At 49.7% G+C, this 12,500-nt stretch overlaps 1 protein-coding gene across 4 annotated transcripts in view; it reads left to right on the plus strand.

Moving 5' to 3' along the window:
• tpst1 (tyrosylprotein sulfotransferase 1) overlaps positions 1-12,500 on the plus strand; it is a 35,180-nt gene that overhangs the window by 8,254 nt on the left and 14,426 nt on the right. For all 4 annotated transcript variants that reach the window (XM_035384817.1, XM_035384818.1, XM_035384815.1 and 1 more), the window contains exon 2: positions 6,283-6,481. In XM_035384817.1, the coding sequence (XP_035240708.1) occupies positions 6,283-6,481 (199 nt within the window). The remainder of the gene's footprint in view (positions 1-6,282; positions 6,482-12,500) is intronic.

Here is a 12,500-nt window from a genome sequence, read left to right on the forward strand (position 1 = left end):
TTAGCATAGGAAATTAACTTTGCGTGCATGAAGATGATACTCCGCATGAAATCAAAGCCTGCATGTTAATTACAATACGTGGGGTCCAAAACTAATATTCGAATGCTCAAATTTAGGTTCGAACTTTAAAAAAAGAAAGATTTTCGAATAGTTTTCGAACTTCGAATATTTTTTGACAGCCCTAACACACACACACACACACATACATACGTGCATACACACATAAGTGTGTGTTTCTGGTCTCAGTACCTCTCCAGTGTTCAGTGAAGACTCCTGTTTTCACTGTGTTTACTTCTGCTGAGCCTTAAGGAGTTGACTGAACACTGGAGTGGTACTGAAGCTATTAATGCTCTCACTGATGTACCGTGAAAAATGCACATGCACACACACACCCACACGCACGCACGCACACACACACATGCACCCTAGCAATGTGTGTGTGTGTCCCTTCTGGAGCACATTGTTCATTTTAAGTGATTCTCTTAGACTTCAGAAGCATGCTTCAGGTTCATGGTGACCTGCTATGATACGTGACCCGATAAATAAAACTCCTCCCTTCTCTAGGCCCCGCCCCTCTGAGCTCCACCCCTCCCCAGCCCCCTGCCCTTGGTGTCCCACGCACACCCCGGACTGCACCCTTCGCTCTGCAGCACAGGGGTTTCTAATGCACCTTAATGAATACAGATCTTATCCGAACCCTGAGACAATGCGAAGATCTGTCTGCCGGGCGCTGCCATGGCAACGCTCGGTGTGAACGGGTGGGGGGGGGCTGGCTGTTTGCACCGTTTTAAAGGAGATTTACAGAATGGCCAAGTCCTCCCCTTGGACCGTTTAGGGTGGAAAATATTTCTGATATTTATATAACCGTAACTGCGAATATGGATGTAAGCCCGCTGAGCTTTGTTCCAAACCTAGTAAATCCATAGTAAATTCCGACAGGCTACAGAGTGCAGGCTTAACGTTTGAAAGGCTGATGTGTCTGCTTCCTGGGTCAGAGTTCAGACCGGGCTCTGGGGCCGCAGTACAGCCGTAGAACTCGCAAACCGCAGACTACGGCAGAATGCAGTAAAGCTCAAGATGGTTTGGACTGGATTAAGGCTTTTAATCTGCTGGTGAGATTAAACCCGGGGGGGGCGTTGGATTTCTCACTGAGGGGTGGCTAATGGAGGAGGGGGGGGGTGCGTTTGAGATGACTAGGGACAGAGGGCCCCTCCCTGTCCAGTCTGGTGGGACGCCAGGGTTTGGTTTGGTGACACGCCGGTGATAATTCCCCCCCCCCCCCCCCCCCCGTTCAGGCGTGCTTCAGCCTGGCTTCACTTCCTGTGGAGGTGGCGCGCGGCTCGCTCCGGCGCTCCAGCCGATTACCCAGAGTCCTCCGGGGCGGAGCCCGGGCGCCTGTTCACGGCGGCTCCCGGTTTTCCGGGCGGGGCCGGCGAGAGACGCCGGTTCTGGGAAAGAGGCAGGGCTCTAAGCCTGCATTAGGGCCCGTCCCAGGACACCTGACTGGCACTTAGAGACGCCAGGACAACAGGTGCACCCCCCCCCCCCCCCGCCCCGCCCCAACCCCCCTCGTCCCCCCCCCAACCACCTCCCCGACCTGGTCTCCGGTGGCCACCTGTCCATTAACACCACTTACAGCACCGTCAGATAGGTCCCCCCCTCCACCCTCCACCCCCCACCACTCCCCCCCAGCGGGCTCTTATCGGTTTCCACGCGGCCCCTCCCTCGCCGGCCCAGGAAGAGCATGAATAATTGAGCGGCATGCAGAGCCCATTAAGGTGCTCTCTCAGCGGGGGGGGGCGGGGGCGGGCGGGGCGGGGCGGGGCCGTGCGGCCGCGTGAGGAGGGTTAGGGTGCTTGCAGACGGACGCCCGAGCGACAGAGGGGCATTAAACGCATGCAGTATTCATATCCGCCGCGATACACAGCCGGTCCAGCGGGGGGAGGGAGGAACCCATCACAGTGCTTCTATCACTGCTTTAAGTGTCTCCCCCCGGGGCCCGGCCTGGCCCGGCCCGGACCCCGCCCCCTTCTCCAAACTGTCTCTAACTACCGGCGTTCCCCCCGGAGTCGTTCGGAGAAAGGCAGAGCGCTCGTCTGTTCTCTTTCTCTCCCCCCCCCCCTCACATCACTCTGGGAGACGGGCCCTGGCCCACGGCTCCATACTCAGTCAACGCTTGCACATGTTCTCCGTGTGTACACCTGCACACATTCCGTACGTGTGCTTGGACGCCTTTACACATTTCTGCATTTATATGCTTCTGTATCTGCATGTTTTCCTCCATGTATTCATTTATGCATGAGTACATTCTGTATTTATGTATTCATTTGCAAATGGTCTGCGTTTGTGTACCTGGACGTATTCTTATAGCTGAATATGAAGGAGAGGGCTCTAATGGCTGCGATGGTCGCCGTGGAAACTGCCTCTGTGTCATTTAGCCCATTAAGGTGTGAGATCACGAACATGCCATTAGAATGCTGTTGACTGAAAATTCCAACGCTGGTGCAATGGTCACTACTGGCAACCGAAGGCAACCGAGTTCTAGAAAACTGGCTGATCATTTTGAAAAGATAAATCCGACAAACCTGCTCTTCCAAGGGTTAAAGGTTGCCCTGGCTGACAGCCCCTGCCCTTTGTCGCCCCCTACAGGATGCCGGTCAGTTCTTAAATATGCTGCCGGTTAGCGGTTGACGCGTGCCTGCTAGCTACAGTAAGCGTGATTGATGGGGCAGACGTTGCGACCCTCTGGCCCAGTCTGGAACGCGCTCTGTGGCATTATGGGTCCTGTCTGACGCCGGATACAGGATACCACACCCCTTGAGCGAGCCACTTTATGCCGCTTCCCATCGGCCTGTCCGCCGCTTAATTATTCATGAGGGGGCATTGGCATGGCGTGCGGTGATTGGACGGCAGTGCTCACACCCAGGCTGGTCTGTTCTTTAGGTTAGGGTTTACGGCAGGGATCTCAAAGTCCGTTCCTGGAGGGCCGTTGTGTCTGCTGGTCTTCTGATGCGTTCCTGCACTTAAGTGCTTCGTTTATGTCATTGATTGGCTAAGGAGTCTGCACAGTTTCTTTTGATTGAAAGGAGACCCTAAAAACCAGCAGTCACTGTGGCCGTCCAGGACTGGAGTTTGAGAGCCCTCATTTACAGGGACTGCTGTGTTCTAAAGGGTAGGATCTGTGAGGGCTGGTCTGTTCTAAAGGGTAGGATCTGTGAGGACTGGTCTGTTCTAAAGGGTAGGATCTGTGAGGACTGGCCTGTTCTAAAGGGTAGGATCTGTGAGGACTGCTCATTCTCACAGTGCTCTCTGTGAGGCCAGTGTGAGTCACAGAGCATTCTCACAGTCCACTCTGTGAGGCCAGTGTGAGTCACTGAGCATTCTCACAGTCCTCTCTGTGAGGCCAGTGTGAGTCACAGAGCATTCTCACAGTCCTCTCTGTGAGGCCAGTGTGAGTCACAGAGCACTCTCCCAGTCCTCTCTGCGAGGCCAGTGTGAGTCATGGAGCATTCTCACAGTGCTCTCTGTGAGGCCAGTGTGAGTCACAGAGCATTCTCACAGTCCTCTCTCGGTGAGTCACAGAGCATTCTCACAGTCCTCTCTCGGTGAGTCACTGAGCATTCTCACAGTCCTCTCTCGGTGAGTCACTGAGCATTCTCACAGTCCTCTCTCGGTGAGTCACTGAGCATTTTCACAGTCCTCTGTCGGTGAGTCACAGAGCATTCTCACAGTGCTCCCATTTCCTCGCTGTTTATGTCCTCTTACAGATGTGCTGGAGTGCCTCTCACATAAAGGGGAAAATTACCTTCTGTCACTCGTGTGCTTTGGAGAAACGTGTGTGTGTGTGTGTGTGTGTGTATTTGTATGCTCTTGTGTGTGCTGTGTGTTTGTGCGTGTGTGTGTGTGTGGGTGCTCTTTATTTCCACTAACATTTTGCCATTCGTCATTAGTTTTATCTGAATTTGGTCTTTGTTACAGTCAAAATCTGTGTGTGTTTGGGAGCATGCGTAAAGGTATATGCAGAAGATGTTTCTATTTAGAATGCTTTTATTATTCATGCAAAGTCAATTTAAGTATTTACAGACCTCGTATTAACAACCAAATGTTTTTCGATACAATTATTATATTAATATTATGATATTAATATTAAATAGGCTATTGATTTTAACTACATTAACTAACCTGAATCTGAATGACCTGAGATTTTCTCTCTGTTTTTTATTATTTTATTTTCGTCTTGATTTCCGTTGAGTTCGATTTTGCTCATTTTAGTTTAGTATTGATTTTTCCAAAAAAAGTGATTCTTGAAGAGATAATGACATATATAAACACCGACTAGCACGCAGCCAAACCCGATTGGCGTATTTGGTCCTTACTTGGATAACTTGTGTTTCAGACCGCACAGATATGTTTGTGGAGAGTGACAGGTTGCTGATGTTTGCACACAAAAAATTTAATTAAAATTAAAATTTAATAAAATAAATTAAAATAAAAAATTTAAGCGCTTTTGATGGGATTGCTTGGGCGTGTCCTTATGTTAATAAACGTGAACGAGCATGTGCATTCCATTTACAAAAAATCGCCATTCATCCTTTGATACACCTGAGATAAGCACAAAATATATTGTGAGAACTTTTATTAAGAACAAATGTAAGAAGAATTTGAGAAGTTTTGAGAATGAGGCCCATTGTTTTTATGCAGCCAATCACAGATGACGTCTCAAGCAGCCAATCGCATGCAGTCTTTTACAGCAGTTCCAGGCTGTGAAGTGCCTGCTTGTGTTAAATCTGCCACAGGCCTTGGGTGACCTGCAGGGCTACCTGTGACGTCATCCTTATTTTCCAGAGATGACCAGCCTGCAACCCTAAACTTTCTCCTCTGATTGTAAATATTTTATTTCTCAGATAAATAATTGACGTGCTCGGTTCATTTTGAATATTGTTCCAGTGTTCCAAATTTAAAATCGCAAGCTGCGTATTTTAGGCTTATAGATTCATGTACTGGGGGGCAGACCTGGGTCAAATACGTATTTGTTTTGTATTCAAATACTTTTCTGTGCTCTGTTGATCTTGACTGGTGTAATTGAGCCTGCCATTATGACCAGAAGGCGGGGCTTGCACTTTTTGAGAGTATTTCATTGGTTCCAATACACCAGACAAGATCAGTAAAGCGTAGAAAAGTATTTGAATCCAAAACAAATTCGTATTTGACCCAGGTATGCATGGAGGGGTGTTGGAGCTGCAGGGGAACAGAGCAGGGGTTAGGTGAGGATTTGAGGTGAAGAACATATGTTTGGTGGTGACCTTTTAGCATTTGAGAACGTTCCAGAAGAAGCCAAGCCTGCAGTTACTGACAGGTAGAAGCTTCCTGTGCAGGTGCTGATAGGATCGTCATTAAATCAAATACAGATTCGCTGGCAGGTAAACTAGGTGACTCATTTAGAAGAGGAGCCTCCAGCACCCCCGACTCAGCCTGTAGAAATTTTCTCTAAGACCCCAATAGTGTTGACCCCTCACACATTCCCCTCTCAACATCTCCATCAAATGGAATAGCCCTCTGGAACTCCATAGTAGAAAATCACATGACCGGAAGGTACTTCGCTGTGGTAGAGGGCAGTGTGTGGTGATGTGGTAGAGACTGCTGTGTGGTGATGTGGTAGAGACCGGTGTGTGGTGATGTGGTAGAGGCCGGTGTGTGGTTGTGTGGTAGAGGTCGGTGTGTGGTGATGTGGTAGAGACCCGTGTGTGGTGATGTGGTAGAGACCGGTGTGTGGTGATGTGGTAGAGACGGGTGTGTGGTGATGTGGTAGAGACCGGTGTGTGGTGATGTGGTAGAGACCAGTGTGTGGTGATGTGGTAGAGACCAGTGTGTGATGATGTGGTAGAGGTCAGTGTGTGATGATGTGGTAGAGACCGGTGTGTGGTGATGTGGTAGAGACCGGTGTGTGGTGATGTGGTAGAGGCCGGTGTGTGGTGATGTGGTAGAGGCCGGTGTGTGGTGATGTGGTAGAGACCCGTGTGTGATGATGTGGTAGAGATCGGTGTGTGGTGATGTGGTAGAGACCGGTGTGTGGTGATGTGGTAGAGACCGGTGTGTGGTGATGTGGTAGAGACCGGTGTGTGGTGATGTGGTAGAGACCGGTGTGTGATTATGTGATAGTGACCAGTGTGTGGTGATGTGGTAGAGACCGGTGTGTGGTGATGTGGTAGAGACCGGTGTGTTGTGATGTGGTAGAGGCCGGTGTGTGGTGATGTGGTAGAGACCGTGTTGTATGTATTGCAGGGTGGAGCGCTCCACGGACCAGGTGATCAAGCCGGTGAACGTGGAGGCCCTGTCCAAGTGGGTGGGGAAGATCCCGGGCGACGTGCTGCGGGACATGGCCGTCATCGCGCCCATGCTGGCCCGCCTGGGCTACGACCCCCACGCCAACCCCCCCAACTACGGGAGGCCCGACCCCAGGGTCCTGGACAACACCAGGAGGGTGAGTGCGCCGCACTGCATGAGTCACATCCTGTATTATATTGTATGAGTCACATCCTGTATTATACTGTATGAATCACATCCTGTATTATACTGTACGAGTCACATCCTGCATTATACTGTCAGGTCACATCCTGTATTATACTGTCAGGTCACATCCAGCGTTATACTGTACGAGTCACATCCTGCATTATACTGTACAGGTCACATCCAGCATTATACTGTACAGGTCACATCCAGCACTGCATTGTACAAGTCACATCCAGCACTGCACTGTACAAGTCACATCCTGCATTATACTGTACGAGTCACATCCTGCATTATACTGTACGAGTCACATCCTGCATTATACTGTCAGGTCACATCCTGTATTATACTGTCAGGTCACATCCAGCGTTAGACTGTACGAGTCACATCCTGCATTATACTGTACAGGTCACATCCTGCATTATACTGTACAGGTCACATCCTGCATTATACTGTACAGGTCACATCCAGCATTATACTGTACGAGTCACATCCTGTAATATACTGTACAGGTCACATCCTGCATTATACTGTACAGGTCACATCCAGCATTATACTGTATGAGTCACATCAGCATTATACTGTATGAGTCACATCAGCATTATACTGTATGAGTCACATCCTGTATTATACTGTACGAGTCAAATCCTGCATTATACTGTATGAGTCACATCCAGCACTGCATTGTACAAGTCACATCCTGCATTATACTTTACAAATCACATCCAGCGCTGCATTGTTTGATTCATCCTACATTATACAGTATGAGTCACATCCAGCACTGCACTGTAGTATCCATGTCCAGCTCTATGTGTGTGTGTGTGTGTGTGTGTGTGTTCAAAATCAGTTTCAGTATAATGCCTTGTGTCTTGTGACTGAAGTCTGCCCACACCATTGTGGTCTATAGTATTCAGATAGCAGAATGTGTGTTCATAGACCCAGACACTGACCTTAGACCAGGCTGCACGCAGCTCTTAGACACACATTCAGTAACTTCTTATCCTCTCAGATGAGATCAGGTCTCAACGCGCCTTTTGTGGAATAGATATAATGTTAATATGACTCATTTGTGTTCGTGGAATCCAAATAGTTTCCTTCTGAAATGCAAGGGGGCTTGTAACGTCTTCTACAGATGTTTATTGGAGACCGTTGCATGTGAACTTTTACCTTATCGCCGTGGCAACAGTTTTCATTAGTTCCAGTTTTTTTTTTTTTGGCTCTTTTTCCGGCACCTTGTGGTTAACACAGTGAGGATCTGGAAGAGCTCCCACAGTCCCCCTGATCTAGAGGCAGGGGACCTCTTAATCTCACGCTCGTTTTATTCTCTCAGTTTCCTGCTTTTCACCGGTGGAGCTGAGCCAGCGCTGAGAGGCTGGCCAGACACGTGCCTGCGCGCGTTAGCGACGCCGCCGCCGCGTGCCTGCGTGCGTTAGCGACGCCGCCGCCGCGTGCCTGCGTGCGTTAGCGACGCCGCCGCCGCGTGCCTGCGTGCGTTAGCGACGCCGCCGTGTGCCTGCGTGCGTTAGCGACGCCGCCGCCGCGTGCCTGCGTGCGTTAGCGACGCCGCCGCCGCGTGCCTGCGTGCGTTAGCGACGCCGCCGCCGCGTGCCTGCGTGCGTTAGCGACGCCGCCGCCGCGTGCCTGCGTGCGTTAGCGACGCCGCCGCCGCGTGCCTGCGTGCGTTAGCGACGCCGCCGCCGCGTGCCTGCGTGCGTTAGCGACGCCGCCGCCGCGTGCCTGCGTGCGCTAGCGACGCCGCCGCCGCGTGCCTGCGTGCGTTAGCGACGCCGCCGCCGCCGCGTGCCTGCGTGCGTTAGCGACGCCGCCGCCGCCGCGTGCCTGCGTGCGAGACAGTAGGCCTCGGTTCGGTGTTTCCTCCGGGGCGGGAGCACAGAGACGGTCCCCGCAGGCGCAAACGCCTCTCCAGACCAGCGGCGGTCCGACAGGCACGCCGGCGCGCGTAGCGCCATCGCTAGTCTCCCGGCTGCCAGCGGCTGTCGCTAGGCTAATACGCTCGACGCGTCGGTACCTTTTACACGGCTAGCTGGCCTTACCATGCTACAGAGAGCCCGGCTTTCGTATTTTAAACAGGCGCGTACACGTGAGTGCGGTGCAGATGTGTGCTCGTATGAGTGCGGTGTGGCCTCTCTTAGCGGCTCGCCAGGCTAAATGAGGCGTAGCTTCCTCGCTCGGTCTGGAATGCGAGCCGCGCGCTAACGGCTCCGGCTGCTGAACGCCTCTCGGTGCCGATAGATTTACGGCCCTGAAACTGCGGCGAGAGCGACGGAACGTACTGAACATGAACATGCTAAAACTTCAGTGCTCCCTGTGCGAATACCGCGCCGCCCTCTTCAACAGCCCGATAAACGAAGCGGCGGCGCGCCGTAACCCGTAGCGACGCGCCGGCGGGTCCTCGCCGTGCCCCGGAGCGGCGCGACGGGAGCGCCCTAATCGCCGGACGGCGTTAAGGGGGCACGCGAGCGTTTCGGGTACGAGAGCCTCGCGTGCGGTAGCTTCACGCCGCAGGCAGCCCGGAATCTGCCGGCAGACTGTTTTTATTAGAGGACCCCCCGCTGCGGCGAATCTGACTGTGTGGGTGAGCGTGCGAGCGCGAGCGTGTTCCTGATAATAACGTGCGATTGTGTGCGTGTGTGTGTGTGTGTGTGTGTGTGTGCGTGTGTGTGTGTGTGTGTGCCTGCCTGCACGTGTGCGTGCGTGTATGTAAGTGTGTACATATGTCTATCTGTGTGTGCCCTTCATACGAGTGGTGACTGAGTGCGGCGTGTGGGTGTGCAGCATGTGGTAATCTCGAACCGGGCACTTAACTTTGGCGCGCACTCGCATGGAGCGCTGTGGGCGTTTGAGTGGCTGACAAGTTCAGTCCACGCTCGGTGAGTAACCTTGTCTGCCGGGCAGGGAACTGGAAGTGAAAGGCAGGAATGTGCGGGCCTGCGTGAGGTTTGAGGTGGGGTGTAGGAAAGACTCCCCTCCTCCGTGACCTTGCGTGTGTCTTCGCTGTTGTGAAATTCGTTAGCGAAGCGGCCTCCACTGTGCCGTGCCGACCCCCAGCCGCTCCGTTCTCTCTCCAAACGTCGGTTTGCTTTTCTAACTGAATCTGGACGTAGGGGTGAAAGCTGAGGCTGGATTTAGGGGTGAAAGCTGAAGCTGGATGTTGGGGTGAAAGCTGAAGCTGGATTTAGGGGGGAAAGCTGAAGCTGGATGTTGGGGTGAAAGCTGAAGCTGGATGTAGGGGTGAAAGCTGAATCTGGGCATAGGGGGGAAAGCTGAAGCTGGATTTAGGGGTGAAAGCTGAAGCTGGATTTAGGGGTGAAAGCTGAAGCTGGATGTTGGGGGGAAAGCTGAAGCTGGATTTAGGGGTGAAAGCTGAAGCTGGATTTAGGGGTGAAAGCTGAAGCTGGATGTTGGGGTGAAAGCTGAAGCTGGATTTAGGGGTGAAAGCTGAAGCTGGATTTAGGGGTGAAAGCTGAAGCTGGATTTAGGGGTGAAAGCTGAAGCTGGATTTAGGGGGGAAAGCTGAAGCTGGATGTTGGGGTGAAAGCTGAAGCTGGATTTAGGGGTGAAAGCTGAAGCTGGATGTTGGGGTGAAAGCTGAAGCTGGATTTAGGGGTGAAAGCTGAAGCTGGATTTAGGGGTGAAAGCTGAAGCTGGATTTAGGGGTGAAAGCTGAAGCTGGATTTAGGGGGGAAAGCTGAAGCTGAGAGGGGAGAGAGACTTCCTGCGTGAGGCCGTGTGGATGTCAGCCTTCCTGTGAGCGGTCTGAGCTTCCTGCTGACAGGCTACGGAGAGCTCTGAGTGATGGGTTCCTGGGTTAGAGCCTGTTTCTAGGAAAGGTGTGTGCGTGTGCGTGTGCGTGTGCGTGTGCGTGTGGGTGTGCGTGTGTGTGTGCGTGCTTGTGTGTGTGTGTGTGTGTGACTGCGTCTGTGTGCGTGTGTGTGTGTGTGTGTGTGTGTGTGTGTGTGACTGTGTGTGTGTGTGTGTGCGTGTGTGTGTGTCTGTGTGTGTGTGTGTGAGCATGTGTGTTTATGCACTGTGGTCCTGATTCAGAGAGAGGGGTATTTATGTGGCCCTGCATGTTTATGTGTTTACGTGCTGTGGTTCTGATTCAGACAGTGACATATATTGTTAGCGTGTCTCTTCTGCTCAGAGTTCACTCTACATCTGCTTTGCATTACAACATTTCCCCCCGAATCACACAGCTCCCTGCATGCACGCACGCACGCACGCACGCACGCACACACACACATACACATACACACACACAAACACACACACACAGAAATGCACAGCCCTGCACACACTAGGTCTGTGGAAGGCTTGAAATCAACAAGAGGCTGAATAATGATAATAATAATGATAATAATAATAGTGTTTCCCACAGGTCTGAAATGTACTTGTGGTGGCAGTCTGTGCTGGGTGGGAGGATCATCCAAAACACGGTCTGTTTGTTTTATAAAACAGTGCTTTACTGCATGAAAAACAGCCCTGTAGTTATACTAAACAGTGCTTTACTGTATGAAAAACAGCCCTGTAGTTATACTGAACAGTGCTTTACTGTATGAGAAGTAGTCTGGTAGTTTTATTAAACAGTGCTTTACTATATGAGAAGTAGTCTGGTAGTTTTATTAAACAGTGCTTACTGTATGAAAAACAGTCTGGTAGCTTTTTAAACCGTGCTTTACTGTATGAAAAGTCTGGTAGTTTTATTAAACAGTGCTTACTGTATGAGGAACAGTTTGGTAGTTTTTTAAACAGTGCTTACTGTATGAGAAACAGTCTGGTGGTTTTATTAAACAGTGCCTTACTGTATGAAAAACAGTCTGGTAGTTTTTTTGAACAGTGCTTACTGTATGAGAAATAGTTTGGTAGTTTTATTAAACAGTGCTTACTGTATGAGAAACAGTCTTGTAGTTTTATTAAACAGTGCTTTACTGTATGAGAAACAGTCTGGTAGTTTTTTAAACGGTGCTTTACTGTATGAAAACAGTCTGCTTGCTGTATGAGAAACAGTCTGGTAGTTTTATTAAACAGTGCTTACTATATGAGAAACAGTCTGGTAGTTTTATTAAACAGTGCTTTACTGTATGAGAAACAGTCTGGTAGTTTTTTAAACGGTGCTTTACTGTATGAAAACAGTCTGCTTGCTGTATGAGAAACAGTCTGGTAGTTTTATTAAACAGTGCTTACTATATGAGAAACAGTCTGGTAGTTTTATTAAACAGTGCTTACTATATGAGAAACAGTCTGGTAGTTTTATTAAACAGTGCCTTACTGTATGAAAAACAGTCTGGTAGTTTTTTTGAACAGTGCTTACTGTATGAGAAATAGTTTGGTAGTTTTATTAAACAGTGCTTACTGTATGAGAAACAGTCTTGTAGTTTTATTAAACAGTGCTTTACTGTATGAGAAACAGTCTGGTAGTTTTTTAAACAGTGCTTACTGTATGAGAAACAGTCTGGTGGTTTTATTAAACAGTGCCTTACTGTATGAAAAACAGTCTGGTAGTTTTTTTGAACAGTGCTTACTGTATGAGAAATAGTTTGGTAGTTTTATTAAACAGTGCTTACTGTATGAGAAACAGTCTTGTAGTTTTATTAAACAGTGCTTTACTGTATGAGAAACAGTCTGGTAGTTTTTTAAACGGTGCTTTACTGTATGAAAACAGTCTGCTTGCTGTATGAGAAACAGTGGTAGTTTTATTAAACAGTGCTTACTATATGAGAAACAGTCTGGTAGTTTTATTAAACAGTGCTTTACTGTATGAGAAACAGTCTGGTAGTTTTTTAAACGGTGCTTTACTGTATGAAAACAGTCTGCTTGCTGTATGAGAAACAGTCTGGTAGTTTTTTAAACGGTGCTTTACTGTATGAAAACAGTCTGCTTGCTGTATGAGAAACAGTCTGGTAGTTTTATTAAACAGTGCTTACTATATGAGAAACAGTCTGGTAGTTTTATTAAACAGTGCTTTACTGTAT

Source organism: Anguilla anguilla, chromosome 12 (genome assembly GCF_013347855.1).
Source record: "Anguilla anguilla isolate fAngAng1 chromosome 12, fAngAng1.pri, whole genome shotgun sequence".
In the NCBI taxonomy this organism is placed as follows: domain Eukaryota; kingdom Metazoa; phylum Chordata; class Actinopteri; order Anguilliformes; family Anguillidae; genus Anguilla; species Anguilla anguilla.